This window comes from Malaya genurostris, chromosome 2, assembly GCF_030247185.1.
Source record: "Malaya genurostris strain Urasoe2022 chromosome 2, Malgen_1.1, whole genome shotgun sequence".
In the NCBI taxonomy this organism is placed as follows: domain Eukaryota; kingdom Metazoa; phylum Arthropoda; class Insecta; order Diptera; family Culicidae; genus Malaya; species Malaya genurostris.
In genome coordinates this window covers 211,640,231-211,662,620 of record NC_080571.1, presented here as the reverse complement: position 1 = coordinate 211,662,620, position 22,390 = coordinate 211,640,231, and the positions used below count along the sequence as shown (strand labels likewise).

General features: G+C 35.5%; 1 protein-coding gene across 1 annotated transcript; it reads right to left on the bottom strand.

Annotated features, from left to right (window-relative positions):
* Positions 1-15,653: 15,653 nt before the first annotated feature.
* LOC131427377 (MAGE-like protein 2) lies at positions 15,654-16,431 on the bottom strand. Its single transcript, XM_058590513.1, has 2 exons — positions 16,371-16,431; positions 15,654-16,311 (listed from the first exon to the last, which is right to left on the bottom strand). The coding sequence occupies exons 1-2, from the start codon at positions 16,374-16,376 to the stop codon at positions 15,772-15,774; spliced, it is 546 nt and encodes a 181-aa protein (XP_058446496.1). The 5' UTR covers positions 16,377-16,431; the 3' UTR covers positions 15,654-15,771.
* Positions 16,432-22,390: the final 5,959 nt, after the last annotated feature.

Below are 22,390 nucleotides of genomic sequence, written 5' to 3'. Positions count from 1 at the left end.
GATGCTCCCTCCCCTTTACGCCCCCGTGCAAAATGTTTTATATTGATAAATACAATGAAACATAGTGTAATGAAATTAATATAACATAAAATGATATAATAGATCACAAAATTTTATAATATAACATAATACAATATAATATATTTTATTAATAATATTTTAATAATACAATGTCATACAATATAATATAATATATTAGAAAACAATATATAAAACAACAGTTAATGTATACAGTCAGTCAGTCTGTCTTCGCAATACTGCAGGAAGTAGAATATTTCTCTTCTAATAAGAATAATAATATCCACATCTATAAAAATAATATATGTTATTATTAGTGATGACAAATTAATAATAATAACAATAAAAATAATAATGAAAATAATAATAAAGAAACAAATCTAATATAGTACAATGAAATATATAATAAATAAAATAATGAATTAAATGATATTATATTACTTGAATTTATATGTCATTTCTCATCCTCTCATTCTGCCATCAACGCATTCCCTCGACCAATTGTCACCACAGACACACGTGTAGGCATGAAACAGGAACCAGTGAGGACCAAACTCACCTTGTGACGACCTTGATAGTTAGTTAAAAGTTTACCTTAAAAATGATAAATTATAAGGAAAACAAGGTACGTAGTACTACTCTAAATAAACCCTATAATATAATATAATAGAATACAACATAATGCAATACAATATAACATAATATAATAGAATACAATATAATATAACATAATATAATAAAATATAATATAATACAATATAATATGATGTAATGCAATGCAGTATAATACCATACAACATAGTATATAATAACATAAAATAGTGTAAAACGATAGTATATGAAACAATATGCTATGATATAATATAACAGTTAATGTCGCAGTGTAAGCTACGCACTTCTAATAATAATAATAAAAATAATAATAATAATAATAATACATGGTGTAATAAACAACAGAATTATGTGGTGTAATATACTATGATAAACATTGCACTTTAGGATGGGCTTCAACCTACAAACCAGTTCGCACCCTCTCATTCTGCTACTAACGCAGAAGACGATAGCACCCAGTCGACGCCGTTCTATTGACCAAATGTCATCATAGACGCTCGGGGAGGCATGAGATAGGGACTTGTGAGGACTTAGTTAACTCACCATTTGACGACCCCATTTGACTCAGTTCGTCAAGTACACAAAAAGTCTATATGTGTGTAACATTTTTGTGTATTCAATTTTTTCAGAGATGGCTGAACCGATTTTAACAAACTTCAATCCAAATGAAAGGTTTTGTAGTCCCATTCAAACTTCCTGTATTTTGTTCGAATCCGACTTTCAGTTATGGAATTACAAGGTTATTAGTGAAAAAAATCAATTGCACTATTTACAATACAAAGCGATGTAGCAAAAAACCTTGAAAAATTTGCTAAGGCCAGACCTATTTCATTCGGTAATCATTGTCATTAGAAAGCCAAATAAATCAATTCCGGCTACCTTGGTTCCCGGTTTCTGTATCTACTGGATATATACTCCAAATTAGAACTCACTCAAATATTCGAAAATGGCTTGACCGATTTTGCACAAACGTAGGTTCAAATGAAAGGTCTTATCTCCTGACTTTCATCCGGATTCGACTTCCGGTTCCAAATTTACAAGATGAAAAGTATTTTTTTTACAGTCGCTCAAAGCGGCGAAGTTTAAAACGTCAAAATTTTTCTAAACAAGTCTCAAAATTATTCTTATCGATAGTCAATTTCAGTAGAAGGTTAAACAAATCAAGTTCGACTATCCTGGTTTCCAATTCCAGGAGCTTCGCAAATAGTGGAACCTGTTTCATTTTGTGGATTATATTAGTTTATGCAGAAACAAACTTTTTTGTTTTCTTTTAAAAAGCAAAGAAAATAATTTATTTGTATATTTGTTTATTTGTTAAAATAATTCATCTGACAAATAATAGTCTGAATGAAGGGAAAAAGGTACAAACGATCAATTTATAAAAAAGAAACACTTGATAACTCTCCACTTTATTTTGTGGCACAATATGTTTACATTCTTATTACATTCAGTGAAATGATGTCGAATCAAGTGGAAGTGCACACAAACGCATTTTGTACGATCGGCAACAAAATGTCAGTACGTGATGTTGTTAACAAACTAAAACTACCAAAAAGTACCGTGTTTTGTACTTGCATATCGTTTGACCAGCGCTTGACTGTGGATCGAAAGGTTAAAAGTGAAACAAATCGAAAAGTAGTCGTCATTCTTGAGAAAAATTCCAATCTTCCTGTGCAAACTGTGAAACGCAAAGATGGGAAGTCTAAATCATAGGGGAAAGTATTATAAAGCGCCCCAGCTGGCCAAAACGACCCCCTTTCTTTTTTTTAGTATTCAAGACTTTTCTAAACAAAAGTTTTATCACTAACACTATCTTTTCGTAAGACCTTTCTGTTATGCAAGTTTGGCAGTTGTCGTTTGCAGGAAAATATCATTAGGCAGCTTTTTGATGTAAAGTTTTGCTTCGACTAAACAAGCATTTTATCCGAGTAAAACGTCTAATGGCCGGTTGCTACTTAGTAATTAACTTTTAGCAGTGCTAATGTATTTTCTCTGAACAGTCACTCAACTGACATTATGCTCCACCTTCGATTCAAAACTATGCTTCGAGTTAAGATACTGTTTCAAAGATCTGTAACGGTTATTAAAACAAAATGTAGCGTTGGGAGGATAAAAAATGTTGGTTTCCAATTGTAATTAATTCATTGTGTAATTGATTTCTGATGCAAAGAATATCTTTTTTATCTGCTTTTCTTCTATATCGACATTTCAAGGGACATATTGCACTGATTTGTTGTAAGGCATATTATACGGTTGCTGGGGCAAGCTAAAAAACTGAGAATTTGTTCGTTTTGGAGAATGTGTTTGTATCAATCCATTCTCATTATATCTACCGAAATCCTCAGGCGTATTGCAAAGAAAAAACCTACATTCTCGAAGAAAATTTATTAGTACATTTAGAATTATCTCAATGTTTTCTTAAGAGGGACTTATTATAATACTTTACCCTACGTACACAAAGTGAAGCAGAGGTACCCAATCGTGGTGACAAGTAAAATTTCACTGCAAAATCTCGTGCTGAGGAGCTTTACAATTTGTTTTTTTTCCAAAAAAACATTCCTTAACGGACGACGAAACACTTGTGCCCAAAGGCATTAAACAGCTGTCGGGCCTGGCTATTTACACCACATTTTGAAGAAAAGTCGTTGCCGATCATTTTCGGACAAAGAAGATGTCCAAAATCCTGAAGAAGTATTTGATTTGGCAAGACATTTGTAGTTGTGATCGAAAATTGAAAAGTTTCGTTTCCACCGGCACTGTTATTAGGGATGTGTACGAGAAACAATGTCTGCTAAAGTTATTGTGACCATTTATCAGAAAACACATCCGAAATTTGTCCTGGAATGGTATAAGGTACAAGAGGGGCAAATACTTAAATAAAAACAATCCACAAAACTGTCCAGAACTTCGTCTAATTGACAAGTACTGGGATTTATTTAAGGGGGAACTCTGCGAAACTAACAAGAAAACAGATGATACTGCAATCGTACTGTTAAATATACGATGTTACGCTGCCAACTAGCCAACGTTAAGTAAGAATGGAACCAATTCCCGTTAAGCTTGTTTTTTTTACTTAGAAATTATATTCGCTAATCCCACCGCGTCATTGCAGTTTGCGGAAAAATATGATCCCCTGTACTCTCATACGTACTGTATCGCTTTTAAAAGCGAAACCCATCGAGCAGCCAACGAAATGCTTTTCATATCGACCCCCCAACAAAACGAGGAAACGATTCCCCCGAGCTGCTCGTCGCGTAGCAGTTGGCATTGGAGACAACCCATTGAACGCATCCAATTGAATCCTTGGTTCCTCACTCGTTGCTCGATCTCCGTGCCGTGCAACGCATTCCGGCTTCTGAATTCTTTTGATAGCTCGGCATCCGGGGCAGGGGATTTGCGCTTTGTGCGGCACTTTTTCACTACACAATAGGACAACCTTTATGTCAGTCCTGCCACTGTTGCATATTAGCAGAGGAGTGAGTAACGAGTGTCGGAAGAGTTTGTTGGCTGGTTTCTCCGGATGTAACATATCACAAACTCGTCATAGGTACATTTCTTTCATTCATCGAGAGAACTTGCACACATGCGGTAAGCACGCCCACATGAAGGGTTTGAAATTTCAAAGTATCGTTTTGATGTGTACACACACTAATAAAGTGCCTGGCATTCAAATAGTTTCCTGTGAAGTCCCAGTATTGGATAGTTCATCCAGGAAAGATATTCTGTAAAATTAAGTGTAAAAGGTATATTGAAAGTTAAAAATTCAATATGCATTTGAAAATTTTTAAATTAAAAGAAAAATTTTAATTGAAATATTTTCAGAACCCCCACAACAATTATGATGAAACCACTGAAGATTGAACTGAACTTTGTTAAACATTTTTAGCAGGCGTATTCAAGCAAAAGAGTGTCCAAGATATTCTGTAGTGATTGTTTTTGCGAAACTCATTTATTCAAGCGAGTCAGAAGATAAACTTACAAGCTGTGTATAGTATAAAACTATTTGAGATCGTTGCTTGGTTAGCTCGTACAAGGATAAACCGTTATCATTTTCTACTTCAAACTGAGCGTTGCAGAAGCTTTCAAGTAAGAAACTATTGACAACTACCTCTTTTTTAGAACATAACCTCAAACTGAGAGCCAATCAAGCTCCCGACCAACGCCTCTGCACTAACCGAGCTCGACTTTTAATCATTTTCTGCTAAATTTTCACGGAAATGGCTAAACCAATTTTATCAAGTTTAGTTTCGTTCAAAAGATACTTTAGGGTTGTCAATCGTGTTCGAAGATCAAATGGTTATTATTTCTTGTTTCGAAACACGATGGAAGAAGAAGCGAAGGCAACAAAATGCACATTTTTCTCACCGTTCAATTTTTTTTCGGAAATCGCTAAACCGATGTTCACAAACTCAAGTTCGTTTGAAAGGTACTGTTGTGTTGGTTCATTGAATGAATTCATTGCTCAAATGGATGTCGCTCCGGTTCCAGAGCTATAATGGTAAAATTGACGTAAACGACTAAACTCATATTTAGGTGATCTATTTTCTCGGATGTGGACGAACCGATTTCAATAATTTTAGACTCGTTCTAGACTAATATTGAGCTGTAGATATAGTTCGAAGACCGTATGGCTGGCACATCCGGTTTCGAATATATAATCATATAAGTGACTTAACCAAAAGATTTTTTTTCTATCCGCCCAATCATTTCAGAAAGTGGTCACTGATCAAGTTTAAATTTGAATATACAATTACTTTTATTTTGCATAAGGTTACTTAATATGCGACGAAAGTGCTGAAGCACGGTTTTGTGAACTACCCGAATCAATCTGAACGTATTTGTTTCAAAAAATGAACCCAGATTCGCGTCAAAAATTATCTTAATGCCATCGTCCAAGTACCATGTGCGCGGGGAAATTTTCGATGGAAATTTTGAAAAATTTGCCAAAACCAAAAACATAAAAACATACAGACCTTTGAAAAGCTTTTATCTATCTGCAGGGCAAAAATGACTGAAAAATTCGAAGGATTTTCTGAATCTTATCATAAATACCACTGAAAAAATTAGCTTTTTTTGTGATCTTTCACCATTATTTGAAAAAATATTCGTTGGCATGAAATTTTTTTTTTCAAAAAAACGTTATGCTGGCAACAAGGATCACATTCGGACACATTTTTTGAAAACCTTTTTACGGTTTTCATGGAAAATCAACGAATTTCATATAACCGATTTCGTTGAAATTTTTGAAATTCGTGGATTTTCTATGAAAAGCGTGAAAAGGTTTTCGAAAAATGTGTCCGAATGTAATCTTTGTAGCCATCATAAGGTTTATTTGAAAGAAAAAAATTATGTCATCGCATTATTTTTCCAGATAATTGTGAAAGATCTCAAGAACACTCATTTTTCAGAGTTATTTTTGATAAGACTCGGAAAATCCTCCGAATTTTTCAGCCATTTTTGCCCTGCAGATAGATAAAAGTTTTTCAAAGGTTCCATTTTCCATCGAAAATTACCTAAAACCAGCCGCGCGCATGGTACTAGGACGATGGTCTTAATTAAAAATTACAGGGTTGTGTACGAGACACGACCGCTCATGATGCAAAAATAATGTAATTTTCGACCTACCTCATCAATAGATTGAAGTTTGAATAAGAGACAAATAATTGTGAAACATTATCCACGATTCTAAAGCTAACGTTAGGATTCTCGGAAGTTAGATGTTTAAATTACTAGTATATATTCGCTATATGTCCCGGATTGGCGGTTCAATGCGTAGGGCACTGGACTTACAACCAGTTGTCGTATGTTCGAGCCCCGACCTGGAAGGATTTCGTAGTGTCAGTAGAATCGAAGCACCAGCCATGCAATGATTTCTGTACACTCTGAATCGGCTGCGAAGTCTGTTGAAACAGAAGGTCAAATTCCACTACAGGAATGTAATACCAAGGCTTTGGCTATATACCTTATGATAAAAAAAGAACCGGAATTTTCATTTTAAAATTCCCGCGCTTGTCCAACCGGTAAACTTTTATTCTCTCAACGTTGGCAACACTTTTATACACATTCTGTCAAAGTTTTTGTTTGGCGTCTATACAAAGAAGTTGAAAAATTTTCGTGTGGCGATTTTTATAATGGATGAAAATTTAGAACAACGTGCGTGCATCAAATTTTGTGTTGAAAATGGACTTAAGTGTTCCGAAACGTTGAAAATGTTAGAAAAGGCCTTTGGTGAATCGTGTCTAGGAAAAACACAGGCATACGAGTGGTATAAACGCTTCAAAGGTGGTCGTACACGTTTGGATCATGATGAGATCCCTGGCCGCCCACCAACATCTGTTACTGAAGAAAACATTGAATCGGCGAAGCAAATCGTGTTGCAAAATCGTTCTGTACCGATTAGAGAGATTGCTGTGTTGTTGGGCATCTCTTATGGATCAGTCGAACACATTTTAACTGATGTTTTGGGTTTGAAACGCGTCGCTTCTCGGGTGGTGCCAAAAAAGCTGAATTCCATTCAAAAACAGCGTCGTGTTGATGTGGCCAAAGAGATGATTTCCAACGCAGATAGTGACCCCACATTCATCGAATGCATCATAACTGGTGATGAGGATCTATGAATATGACGTCGAAACCGCACAACAATCGACCGAATGGCGCTTCGAAGGCGAGCCGTTGTTCTAAATTTTCATCCATTATAAAAATCGCCACACGAAAATTTTTCAACTTCTTTGTATAGATGCCAAACAAAAACTAATCGTACGATATGCGTCGAAATTTGACAGAATGTGTATAAAAGTGTTGCCAACGTTGAGTGTATAAAAGTTTACCGATTGGACAAGCGCGGGAAATTTAAAATGAAAATTCCGGTTCCTTTTTGATCATAAGGTATTCGCCAAGTGCGTCTAAAAAGTATTCACAATAATTTTCATACAACAGTTTTGTCTGTCTCATATAGAAAAGCTTTGCAATTGCTGTGAAAACCAAATTTACAACCGAGGCCAGGAGGGTCGAGTGTCATATACCATTCGACTCAGTTCGTCGAGATCACAAAATGTCTGTGTGTATGTATGTATGTCTGTGGTTATGTGACTAATAATGTCACTCAATTTTCTCCGGGATGGATGAACCGATTTTCACAAACTTAGATTCAAACAAAAGGCCTTATGGTTCCATAGCCTACATTTACATTTCATCTTGATTCTGCCCGGTTCCGAAATTACACCGTAATATGTGCAATTTCATGAGAAAATGCGCACTCATTTTTCTTGGAAATTTATCAACCGATTTTTACAAACTAAGATACAAATAAAAGGTCTTGAAATTCTTTGAAAAGTCCCGAAAAGTCGATCCAGATCCGACTTCTAGTTTCGGTAGCGATAAATGAAAAATTTTCAATTTCATAATTGATGGTGAAACGAGGTGCAAATTTTTATACAACTTTTTGGCAAACTCATATAGTTGGCAGATCTTGTTAGTTTGTGGATATATATAAACCTACTTTGGGACTACTAGTTTTCAAGAATCTTGATTCAAATTAAAGCTCTCATTGTCTTTAAAAATACTGTGCAATTCCTGTTTTTAAACCGTCATAAAAAAATGACGATGCAAAACTGGTACGCATCGTTACGTGCTGGTACGGAAGAAGGAAACACCACCGCTTTTGCGAACAAAGAACACAGCCTGCTTTGTTCAATTTCGTATAGCGTGTACGGGAGAACTAAAAGAGAACGAAAACTTACGAAAAATACAATCACTAATAAGTTTATGTCATCGCTTGTTTCATTATGCTGCTTGAAAAGAATTACTACCCATTCAACTTGAATTTCTTATACAGCAGTAACAGGAGCACAGATTCCAGTTTGGTTTCATTTTCGTTTGATTGACTCAATCGAAATAGTGCATGAGAGGATCAAGCTGCTTTAATTTAAATAAAGTCTTTACCTCTATAATGAATATTTGAATGGAATACTTTTTTCGCTGAACTAGTTATATGTTGGTCAAAATGTCTAATCGTCATAAAGCTTTTTTTACTATTTGAACTTGTGTGCCTGGCTATTTGTAGACCGATAAACGACTGTGACGGTCTCCATCAAAAATTGCATCTATTTCTAATGAATTGTGAATGAAAAAGGCATCATTACTCCATAATATGGTGTAATTTGGTGTATAACATCTACACAGGTGACGAATTATGGATTTACTCATATTAGCTCGAAACTAAACAGCAAACTAAAATCCAACAAAAATTGCTCGCGCTCAAAACAAATGGTGGCTTGTTTTTTTTTTTTGTATACATGGATATATCACTACCTCGGCTTAAAGGATGGTGAGACCGTCAATTCTGATTGGTATACCATCATTTTTTTTGCCAAAAGTTTTTCGTGAAATAAGAAAAACAAATGCTAGACGCAAAATTACTCTTAATCACGATAATGCAAGCTCTCACACATCGGCTCAAACAAACAAATATTTGAGCACCCAAAACGTCGAATTGATGGGCCTCCGATTGCAGCAGAGCTGCTACTGAATGAAACGCGAGGTGTGAAACAACAACCAAAATCATCGTGGTAGAGGAATCAAGCGGATGTCATCATTACGGTATGATGTGATTAGCTCGTGATATCATAGGTTAATGCTAATCGATTCTTCAATAGTATACTGTATATAACTAATATGACTTTTTTTGAGTGTCACAAGAAGAACACTCACGGGATGCAAACGAGTAGAGTAATCAGAATACTAAAGTGACACACATAAATACCATTCTTTCGTTTCAATTTTCAAAATCACAATCGATACAAGACTGTTTTTGAATGGTGAAGCACTTTGTATTCATATATCTTCTGAAATGTAAAAACTATATGTATAAGGAGCATTGCATGGCTAGGTGCTACGATCCTACTACCACTAATGATACTTAAATTTTTTTAATAACTGATAGTATGGAATATAAAATTTTATATTTCATTTAGAATAACTGTTTTGATATGATAAGAATTACGTTTGACTTGTTTACAAGGCGCAAATCAACAAAATACCGAGCTCTTTGACTTACATGTCCAAATATCTCGAGGACGGGGCTTAAGTTGAGGTTATGAAGAAAATTGTTTGAAGAAAATGTTAAAGAGGCGTTTTCTTAATTTTATTCTATTTTTGTTATTCTCATAGAGAAAATCTATACAATCACTGTGAAAACCGACTTTTTAACCGAGGCTCGGAGGGCCGAATGTCATATACCATTCGACTCAGCTCGATGAACTGAGCAAGTGTATCTGTGTATGTGTGTATGTGACAAATAATGTCACTCGATTTTTTCAGAGATGGCTGAATTGATTTCCACAAACATAAATTCAAATTAAAGCTCTTATAGTCCCATAGATTGCTATTGAATTTTATCTTTATCCGACATCCGGTTCCGGAATTACAAGGAAATATATGCAAATCTATGAGAAAATGCACATACAATCTACTTGGAAATTTCCTAATCGATTTTTACAAACTAAGATTGAAAAAAAATGAAAGGTTTTGAGATTCTTCAAAAAGTCCTTTAAAAAATTTACCCAGACCCGACTTCCGGTTCCGGTATTACAGTGATATATTTTCAATTTTATTAGGATTTTTAACAAGCGATGGCGAAACGAGGTTCACATTTTTATAAAATTTACTGGTAAATTCATCAAGTTGGTAGATCTTGTTAGTTGGTGGATATATAAATCTGTTTTGGGACTACTAGTACCCGGTTTCCGCTTCCGAACGCAGCGGTAATAGTGAAGAAAAGCTCTAAAAAACGGAACTCACTTTGATTTCTCAGTAACGGTTAAACCAATTTTCACAAATCATGTTTCAAATTAAAGCTCTTAGTGTCTTGAAAGATACTGTGCCATCGGTACGTGCTGGTACGGAAGAAGAAGAAAACGCACCTGCCTAGCAGCGTGCTTTGTTCAATTTTGTATAGCGTGCAGGGTTGCCACATTTAAATCTTTATTAACTTGACATAACTGTTTACACATTGAAAAGGTGATGATAGTTTATACCGAAAAAAGTTTTTGATTTTATTCAAGTTTCAAAAAAATAATCTTTTAGTAATGTTTTTGAAAATATAAGTAATCTGAGAAAGGCATCATTACACCACTAGGTGGATTGAAAAAGGTTTTTCAATTAAAACTTAAAGTTTCACAAATGTTTTAGGCATAACTTCGTTATTTTTCAATTCACACTAATCAAATTTTCACAAAACTGTTTTAAATTATGGTTTGAAGAAAAATTATTTTTAAAACATGTCAAAGATTCATTCTTTTAAGTATTTTGTTTATTAAAAACTTGAAGTTTATCATATGTTTAGTTGTAACGTCATCATTTTTCAATCCACATTAATAAAGTTTGTACTAAAATGTGGGGTTTAAGTTAAGGTTGAGAGAAAATTTTTAATAAATAATTATTAAAGAGACGTTTTTCTCTTAATTTCTGTTTTTTGGTTGGTTTTCTAACACATGGATCAATAAGTCCCGAGACTAACAATGGAAACAACTTTTTTTGCAAAATTTTTTTCATTCATCAAAATAATCTCCTTTTAGGGTGATACAATGGTTCCAACGTTTTTCCAATTTTTCAATACCATGTCTATAAAAAAATTTATCTTTCGCTTCAAAATAAGCTTCAGTTTCAGCGATGACCTCCTCATTTAAGCCAAATCTTTTTCCCTTGAGCATTTTTTTAAGATCAGCAAAGAGCCAGTAGTCACTGGGGGCTAAATCTGGCGAGTATGGGAGGTGAGGAAGCAGATCAAAGCCCAATTCGTTCTATTTCGCCATTGTTTTCATCGACTTGTGGCAGGGTGCATTTTGTTCCATCGAAAGCAATCGCGGCACCCACTTGGAAAAAACCTTTTTCATGCTCAATTTTTCATGAAGGATAGTAAATACAGTTCCATATGATATCTGTGTCATCTCAGCAATCTCACGGAGCTTCACTTTACGATCTTTCATTATAATTTTTGTCACTTCACTCACATTTTCCGGTGTAACGGCTTCCACAGGTCTACCCGAGCGTTCCGCATCATTTGTGTCGGTACGACCACGTTTAAACTCGGCGAACCACCGACAAATCGTTGCTTTTGATGGACAAGAGTCCGGATACCATTTTTCAATCCATTGTTTCGCTTGAACGGTGTTTTTACCCATTAAAAAACAATGTTTTATCAAAACACGATACTCGGTTTTTTCCATTTTTTAAACAAACTACAAAACGACTTTACTCCAACCTCGATAACTCAGCTGTTTCTGGTCGGATCGACTTAAAATTTTGACCCGTTTCAAGCAAAGGTAACTCTAGAAAGACGTGGTTACTGGTTTACTACGAGCGCCATCTCTGCTTCAGTCTCGGGACTTATTGATCCATGTGTTAGTTTTTGAAAGAGTAATCAACTTTTTTTTACAGTGTCGTTTTCCTACAACTTCTTTCTGAGTTACCACAATTTGAAGAAAGTACATGCAAAAATACATACGCCCTTTTTGAAAAATCAGTCTTAAGGCGATTTAGTATCCCCGTCCGTGCAAAATAAATGTTTTGATATACTGAAAACGTGTGCAAAATTTCATCCGAGTCGAAGGATGTGAATTTCGATTACTTGCCTATCGTTTCTGGAATTGTTCTATGGCAACCTAGAACCATCCACATAACCACTTATTTATCATTAGTTTTCGGAAAAATGATAAAAACAAACCGCCAAAAACGATTCATTTTCCATCACGAGAATCGCGTCAAACAAATGATGGCTATTTGAACGTTCACCACATCTTATTGATGCTCAACGAATGACCATAAATAGTAGAAGTCGCTGATGAAACAAACAACAACACAAGCGGTTGATGCGTTAGAAGTATGAAAAGTGCTTCCGGAGTTGAGTCGATAAAAAGGGTTTTGATCTTCAAGAAGAATACCTAACGCTCGTATCCGTACTGTAGTTTACAGTATTGTACTGTATTTTCAATCCAAATACTGCGTACTGTTTTTTACCCTAAAATATACTGTATTTCAATTTGTACTGTATTTTTACACTGAAATGTGCTGTATTTTTCACACTAACAATTAATACAGTATTTTAAATCTTTAACGAATCGAATTTCGACTTATGGCAGCACAAAACGTCAGAATGAACAGTGAAAACACATAAAGAATATGAATGTGAATTTGAGTAAATATAAACATGTAAAATATCCGCTTCTGAAAAAATGTTTGATGAATGATTCGTGCATTTTTTCATGTTATCTTGATCTTGAGAATGCCCTATGAGACTATCTAAATAAATCATTTGATAATTATTTGCTTTTCACGATAGATCCGTTTTGAGCTAGTTTTACATTTGATCAGTATCTAACAAGGAAAACAGATTAAAAAATGATATGCGAATAAAACTGTGTGATGAAAACCGCGAAAAAGCTACTGCAGAGACGGGATTGGAACCTTTTACAAGCTCCTATCCGGGGAAATCAATTAAGGTACTCTGCATGTGAAACACACGGTGGCGTTTTTCGCGGTTTTCATAGTTGTAGTCGCATGTCATGTTTTCAATCTATTTTCCTCGTGAGGTGCTGATCAAATTTATTTGCTTTTATTTTTTTACTATTTTAAGAAACATTCGTGCCGTAAAAAGTACTGTTTTTACAAAGTCGATGTACTGTATTTTCGTGAAAAAAAGAATACGGGCGTTAAGAATACCTAAAGAAACAAAGCAAATTTTGATGACAACTCTTTTTTTTAATTATCTATCTCAAAACTTATAGAGCTCCCCTCGTATGCGTTCGATATAGAAAGTTTTGAATTGCAGCCCGAGAACCTCTGATGAACTTTTCAATATAAGATGCTTTGATCAGAACTAATTGATGATATTGGAAAACTTTTGACAAACCAGCAACACAAAGTATAGCTTTTATCATAACTTATTTCAGCTGCAATAGCTTACAAACTTTCAGAAAAAATGACGAGACAATTTTCAAAAGGGTCTTCAAAAAATCCTAGTTTCCTGCCACACGGCTAGTAACAAGAAACAAACTCTGTGCTGCTAAGCGTACAAAAAAACACATTCAAACTGCACAATTGTTCGAGCCATAAAGTCACTAACATGACAAAAGTTTTACTCGGAGCTGGAGGCAAAAGGTTTACGTACGTAAACAAAGACATGGAACAAGGAAACTGTCGGTTATACTCAATTTCCTCACAACGTGTCGAGGGTTTGGTTAGCGTTTCTTTTTCATTGTTCCGACCATCATTCGAATGGTTGAATCGCCAAGCCCGAATAAATTTGCACGCAAACGCCACGCCGCTGAATGTTCGCCAGCACCTTTACGAACATGTTGCTATTTTTTTGATAACGGTTTTATCTGAATTTCGGGCACATAGAGGGCTGAACGCAAAATCTGATGGGTGTAATTTATTTTAGAAAAAACTGAACTCGGATTCATCGTTACGAAAGTCGTTGTGCATAAGTCTGACAAAAAATATTCAATTGCATAAAAGTGAACAAATATCCAGTCGGTTCTTCCAGGGCGAATGTTTTTTATCAATGCAGCCGACCGGATTCATACAGAAATGTAAACAAATTCTTCAGTAAAACCGCAGATTTTTCTATTACTACACAGATTGTTCCAAATAAATGGTTGAATGTGAAAAACGGAAAAATACAATTTAAATTCAGAAATCCCGTTATAAATATTTTTGAAAGCAGAAAACCGAATAAAAAAATTGAGTGTAATCATTGAAATACATCTTTTTAGCAAGATCCGCACAAAAACAAAAAAAAAGGATCAACAAAAAACCGCACTTTTCAAGGCACAAATCGTTCAAAAACATCTTTTTTACAACAATCGGACAAACAAACTTTGAATGCAAGAACCGAATTGCAAATTAGCCGGTTCCTCCGAAGCAAAATATTTTTATTCGGTTGTCGAATTCATTTTATTCGGTTCGCTACTGTCACTGCGACCGAAGCATGGTTTGCTTGTTCGTTACGGGCATCCTGATCTATGCTTTATTTTACGACAGTCGGCAAAATTACTTTGAATGCAAAAACCAAATAAAAGCATTTGTTTTGAAAGAACCGGCTTAGTTTTAATCCGGTTCTTGCATTCAAAGTTTGTTTATCCGATTCTTGTATATTTTAAACGACTTGTGCATTACAAAATGCGTATCCGGCTTTTGCACTCAATGTTTTTTTTCGATTTTTGCGTTCAAAAATACTTAAACAGGTATTTCAAACAAAGTTTCACTTATCCGGTTTTCGCATTCAGCCGTTCATTTGCGACACAAAATCTGTATATCAATTTAAAAAATCTGTAGTTTTACAAACAAAAATCCAGAAAAATCTTTTACTTCAATCACATTTTCACTCGTATTCTTGACAGATACGTATTTCGTCTACTACTTGTTAGCTTCTTCGGCGTAGTAGACGTAAATCGTATCATTTCAGAATGTGAGGGAAAATAATAGAATCAAAGTGAAGGATTTTTTTCGGATTTTCGTTTTCTAAAGCATTCAACCAATGAATTATTTAGATTCCTGTAGTTATTTTTTTGCAAATTCTAACGAACTGATAGATTTTTATGATGTTCCACCAATATTTTCATCGATTTCTAACTATTTCATTCTCCACAGTTGATAAACAATTTTTTCTTGTGGTAACACATATTCTAACTTGGCCGATTTAACCTCTGCTGCGCGAGGCGTTGCATTTTCAGCACAAAAATCAGTTAAAAATATTAGCTGTGAGAAAAACCGGTTTAATATTCATCTGGTTTTAGTATTCAGAAAATTGTCCGACTTTAGCACTGAGAACCATTTTTTAACAACATTTGCGCTGATGAATGAATACAGGTTCGGTTTAGCACTAAAACTTGTTTTCCGAATCCGGTATTAAAAGTTAGTGAAACTCACTCAATCCGATTTCTGCATTCACCCGTTCTATAAGACTGTCAGTTTCGCACACTTCCACTAGAAGGAATTTTCTTTTCTATCATGTTAAAACACCGTTCTCGTAAAATTAGCAAGCGTAGTGCATAAATATTTGTGACTTATTACTATTATTGACATAAATAAATATTTGCACTAACATGAAATCTTGCAGAGTTCTGACTGTCCCGTAAACAGTTAGTGCCTATGTCTCACTAGTTTCACTAAATTCTTTTTAACCCGCTTCACTTGTACCTTTTCCACTTTCTTTTCTTCCCGCGGAATATACACCGGATAGGGTTTCGGAACGTGCACCGGATATGGTTTCGGTACTTCGACGGCAATTTGGTGAAACACGGGCACTTCGATCGGCATCGGGTAGGGCACTGGACGATCCACTTGCACTGGAATCGGTTTATCCACGTAGATCGGAATCTTCCGCTCGACAAGAACTGGTATTCGGTTATGAATGGCAACCGGATACGGTACTCTAACGGGAACAGGAATGTGACGATCAACCTTCACCGGATACGGAACCGGAACATTCTTGGTGATGGTGACCTCTGTGTACTGCTTGTGGCCCCAGTTGTTGGTTTGCTGTGACTCGGTGTCGAATGTGTGCGATATTTCGACCTGCTCACTAATCCCGGAAGACTGTACGGGTTGTTTCTGCGGCTCGGATTTGCTCGTTTTTCCGGAACTCCATCCAAATGTAAGGATTAGTAACATCAAGACCCCCTGGAAAACTTAGAACGGATGAAGGTAAGAGGTGAAAAACACTTCCTGCACCTTGTTACCTTCATTTTGCTCGAAACCTGTTCGGTGGAATGCAGCAAAATGCACGCAACTCTTCCAGTAGCCCGAAGGGAAATGTTTATTGCTCAACCGATGCGTGATGTATTTATGTGTTCAACCGGTTTAGTTTATTTCACTTTTCGTTTTGACGCAAGAGGCTTGCCTTTCTTTTGATAAATTTGCACGACCAAACTAGAAATGTAGGGCTATTGGTTTTGCGTCCGTTCCATGGCCGGGGCCGATGATGTAGGTGGTCATTAGTGTCTAGTTTCTGTATGGCAAGAACGGCAATGAGCTGTAATTGTTCCCAGAATTAATGGGCTGCTCGATGTTTGGTTATGACCGAAAGTGCTTATCTAACAAAACAGTTGCGAAAACATGAAATTTCAATAGTACCATAACAAAATTATCATACACATTAATATATTGAACTAGGCGAGGAAATGTTTGGGTTTATTAGATGATTTCTCGGCTGTGGACTGCAATATGCAATCGGAAAACATATTTATTAGTAACCATTCAGTTTGCAGAATCCACCAACAACTTGAGCTTGAGAACGTACTTATTCTAGTACTGTTTTCCCCTTTAGGGCGAAAATTTTGGCACTTTTTACGATACTAACAACTCGCTGTAGCTTTTTTCCTACTGCACAAAATTTTCTAAATTTTGCACAGTTCCTCTTAGATCTTCAGCCAAGATGCAAGTGAAAAGAATGGGGAAAATGCTACACTTCTATAATTCAACTGCCTCAAAGGTTCAAGGGCCGCTTGGTGACACCACGTACTACCCTCGTTATGTGGTTACCATTTTTTATACAAGTAGCCGTAACAACAATCAGTTACGGCAGTTGAAACTATAATAGATCAGTAAGCTCGTGGATTGGTACTGGCGCAGTTCAGATGATTCAACAACGACTCGAAGTAGCCGCTAGTAAAAAATTTTAGCGCGCGGATCGACAACGTCGCGGTGATATTGTTACCCAAGTAACACATCGCAACTAGCTTCGAAATTCTAAATCTGGGCTACGTTGAACCAAAATCGCTAACAAGTTATGTTTCCATAAGGCATATGTCATGTATACACGGAACGACCGAAATTAGCTCTGCGCCTAATTCGTATTACTGTTTTTGAATTAGTTGATTTTAACAACAAAATTTCCAAAATAACTATAAAATTAGTTAAAATTTAGAATTTACTGTGCTGAAAAAAACTCTTATTTTTAGAGAAAGTGTTTAGTTGGCGAATATTCTGGACACAAACCAGCAATATTTCAATCCAACACGAAATTCTCATTAACAACTAATTTCGTTATTAAAATCAGAAACTTTGATTCTATTTATCTATCACCGTCATTACTGAAGGACAGCAGTGTCAAAGCAAAACAATCCATTAAAAAGCTAAAAGGGACAGTCTTGTTGAAACTGCTCGCAAATTGTTTAGATGTTTTTCGCATGTGTTACGATATATCCCTATATAAATTTCTAAACCGATATGTAAAAATGACGTAAACTGTTAGTGGAAAGTGTATTTATTCAGAATTTGTGCGCAGTTAAAGCGATTGTGGGTAGTAATGTTTTAACGCGAAACAGTGAAGTGAGTTTCGAATGTTGCACTCTAATTGTACACGTCAAATGATGTTTTTTTGTATCTTCTCATTCCGGGCTACGCCGTCCGGTGTACTACTTGTATTCGGTTTATGTTTTCCGAGTGCTCAAAGTTTTCAGTGAGAGAGTCGATTTCGCGAAGTCGAATGAAGAAAACAGCGATTTTGAAGTAAATTTTTCAAAAAGAAGTTTATGTTTCGCTTATGTCTTTTTCTCCAATACAACATCGTATTTATACCTGCAAATATAGAAAAGATAACCGCGACTGAAATTTTTTTCGGTAGTAGTGTGCCATCTAGTGGCTAGTAGTCATTACGGTGTTAACGAGCGCCATATAGCTGCTAATTGCAGAAACCAATTCAACCATTTATGTTGGTTGAAAACAACGTTTTATTTCTCTAATTCAACTAAAAAATTAGTTGAATGGATATGAAGCGTGCCTTAGCTAAGAAATGACAGCACGTTTAATTGGTGAATTCAACTAAAAAAATAGCCATTTCAACAAATATTTTATTATTATTAAGAAAATTAGAATTAAAAAATCTAAATTAGCAAAAGTAAGATTTTTTTAGTTGTATCAAAAAATAACTAACTAAAATCAGAAAATCAACTAATTTTTTCGCCAAAATGCTAATTTCGGTCTTTCCGTGTACGCCTCTGTTCCTAAAATCTTGATATTGAACTACTCATCAATGAAAAATAATTGCAATTTAGATGCATATAGGGCTTTATTTTGAACAACGGCGCATATGATTTTTCGGTTAGAAAATCAAAGTGCACTTGGATTAGTGGGACAAGTTCTATTACTCTGATGGGTAAGTATTTATCAATTGGTGAAAACTGTGCTAAGATTATTTGAAAGAATAACTTGTAGTACCACTTTTATGAAAGTTGAATAAGAATCAAATTTTCTAGTATGTTTCTGTTTTATAATTGAATTAAAGTACTTATGTTTTGCTTTTCTCATCTACAGTATGCGTCAGAAAATAATTAAACTTAAACATTTTTAATTTCATTGGGGATTAGTATCTTTAAACATATCCTGTATTAGCATTGAATGTTCGTAGAAGATTAAATTTCCTTTTAAATCAATATATCCGCCATTTGTATTGATGACCGCTTCTAGACGACGCATAAAGCTACTGCAGACTTTGGCAATGTAATCTGTTGACATTGCTCTCCAATGCTTTGTTATGGAGGTCCGTAGCGAGATCAAATTCGAGTAAGGATGTTCACATATACATGCTTCAATATTCGCCCATACACTGAAATCCAGAGATTTAAGTTAGGTGAGCTAGGTGGCCACATCTCTTTAGACCAGAATTGAGGCATGTTGTCCCTTAACCACATTCGTGTTTTCTTAGACGTGTGGGCCGGGTCCCCGTCTTGCTGGAACACAATATTTGAATCCTTGCCTTAGGCAAAATATGTTCCTTAAAAATTCCCAAGTACACATCTGTGGCATTCGCCCCGGGCGCAACATTTGTATGGGGCGACAAAGTCATCTTTGGGACCTTTTTCTTTTGCTCGTCGAAGATCTTTGCGGATTTCCGGATTTTGGTTCACCATTTTTTTGCTTTTCGAAGATCTTTGCGGATTTCCGGTTTTTTTTGCTCACTAATTCAACGATGGGGGCGGCAAAACTCTTATTTTGCCAAATTTCCTCGGTACACCACTGGACGGTGGACCTCTTCTTCAGATTGCTAAGCAGTTTCTTGCTTCGTTCCATTCTAGCTGCTTAAATTCTGTCACTAATCAAATGTCTTTTAACCCGAGCTCTAGATTTTTATTTCAAGTCATATTTCACAACTCTTCTTACCACCGCTTCTGATACATTAGCCTGCTTCGCCATTTTTCTCGTGCTCCGAATGGGATTACGAGTTATTTTCATCTTATTGGTTTGTATTAAGCCGGCGTTCTCACATATCACCTGCGACCACTTCCAGGTTTTCTTGGTACTGTTGAGAGTCCAACTCACGCCTTGACACGAAATACAGTAGCAATTGAACATATTACAAGAGCCATGATATCTAAAACTGACATCTGGGCGTAAAGTAATCTAAGGTTGATGTCAGAGTGAAAGCGCCACGCGAAGCGACAAGACGCACGTGCGATTTAACTACATTTGATCAAAGCAAACCTGTCAGAGTGAACGCGTTGCGGTAAAAGTTCACCGTATCAAAACGCTTCGCATCGCTTCGTAAATCGCGTTCTCTCTGACATCTACCTAAGGTTGTCATTCTTATCGTACATTTTTCAAAAAATCTTCCTAAATAAAAACAAATTCAAATGTACCCATCTATTTTCACAAAATTAGATTCATTGAAACTCCTGAATTTCATCTTGATCCGACTCCCGGTTCCGGAATTACTTTTTTCAAAGATGACGTTACAGATTTTTACAAACTAAGATTCAAAGCAATGGTCTTATGGTCCTTTACAATTCTTTTGAATTTCATCTGGATCCAACTTCCGGTTCCGAAATTATAGGGTAAAGTGTGTAAAAAATTTTCTACCATCCTTTATTATGCACCCGCATGTCAGTCCCATTCAGTGCAAAGTTCAATAATTTCATTTGTTGCAAAATTGGAATAGCAAAGGTGTACCGATATTTCGTGTAATAATAGCATGATTTAGCATTGCATTAGGTACCACAATAAATCAAAAAATCGGAAGTAAAATTTTTAACGTCTTTGTCTCGACATGCTGAAGCAGGAAATTAAGCATAAAGTTACTTTACAATTCTGTACGTTTCAATATAATTTAAACGCAAAACTAAGCGTGTTTTGGAAACGCGTGCCATCGTCAGCATGTATGAAGTAAGGTTAGTAAGAGAGTAAATTTTTGGCGGGAGCTCCATTTTAAAAAGGCTAGCGTTTCCAAGCTAACTATCAAGATCCAAGATATAGTTTCTTGTTCGTGATACCACATGCAAATCATTTACTTATTGTGAGTATTCTAGGTCACCCAAAAACTATCTGGAGCTCAGTCTTTAAGATCTTTCAGCACAAGGAACTGCGTTAATTTACTTCTTGTCCTCGTGATACCAAACGTAATTAATAGACCTATTGTGAATGAACTACGCCATCCAAAAACTACCTGCAGTTCAGACCGTAAGATCTACCCAAATAACAAATTGCATTAAAAACTTAATTTTTACCCTCCATACTCGTAATTCACTGAAGTCCTTGGAGCATTGCCAGTTGTAATTGAATGTGTTAGTGACGGTGTATACTTTTTTCAACTTCCATTTTGATGAATCTGATGCTTTTGGAAAGAAATGGAGAAAATCCAAATAAGACTTTATGATGATAAACAAAATCAAAGACTTGGCATTACATTACTTATGTGGAATTTGGCCTTTCTGTTTCAACAGACTTCGCAACCGATTCTTAGTGTACAGAATCATTGCATGACTAGTACTATGGATACTACTGGCACTTGAAATCCTTCCAGGTCGAGGCTCGAACACACGACAACTGGCTTGTAAGACCAGCGTCCTATGCATTGAACCGCCAACCCGGGACAAAATTATAATGATAGGTGGCACTAAAAAGTGCCTTGAATAGCAACGACCTATGGTATCTGCATTCAGGCAGAACTAAGATGGCTCTTAACATGTACATTCGGTAAATCCATAGTCGCTCATAATTCCATACTAAGTTACTAAAACTTTTAAACTAATTAACTACAATGTGAAATGTGCAACACTTTACCACTTTCTAATATTTGTTATTACTAGAATAGTTGTGTTTGGAACAATCATATTCTGGTTCAAAATAAAAATATTTCTAATCTGCGATATCTCGGTCTGAAACAACAGTTTCTCAATTTGACGTATTTTTCTACATGTATGTCTTGCTCCGCCAAATGTTGCAGAGAATATAATGCGAGTTTAGTGTTCATCTTTTACCCTAATACAGTTTTTCGGCAGCACTGATATTTTTTTTCTTCCTCTGAACGCGTTCTGATTAGCTGATGCTGACATGAATCAATTTAAACAGGGGTTTCAATAACGTACAAATTGAAGCACTGTGATGTTGTTCCAATAATTGTTACGGTTAAAAAAATCGAATTTATTGGTAGTTAGATTCAGTAAATCTTTTACAGATCACTGCACGGAAAGACCGAAATCAGCATTTTGGCGAAAAAATTAGTTGATTTTCTGATTTTAGTTAGTTATTTTTTGAGACAACTAAAAAAATCTTACTTTTGCTAATTTAGATTTTTTTAATTCTAATTCCCTCAATAATAATAAAATATTTGTTGAAATGGCTATTTTTTTAGTTGAACATTACTACCGAAAAAAATTTCAGTCGCGGTTGTCTTTTCTATATTGGCAGGTATACATACGATGTATTGGAGAAAAAGACATAAGCGAAACATAAACTTCTTTTTGAAAATTTTTCTTCTCAATTG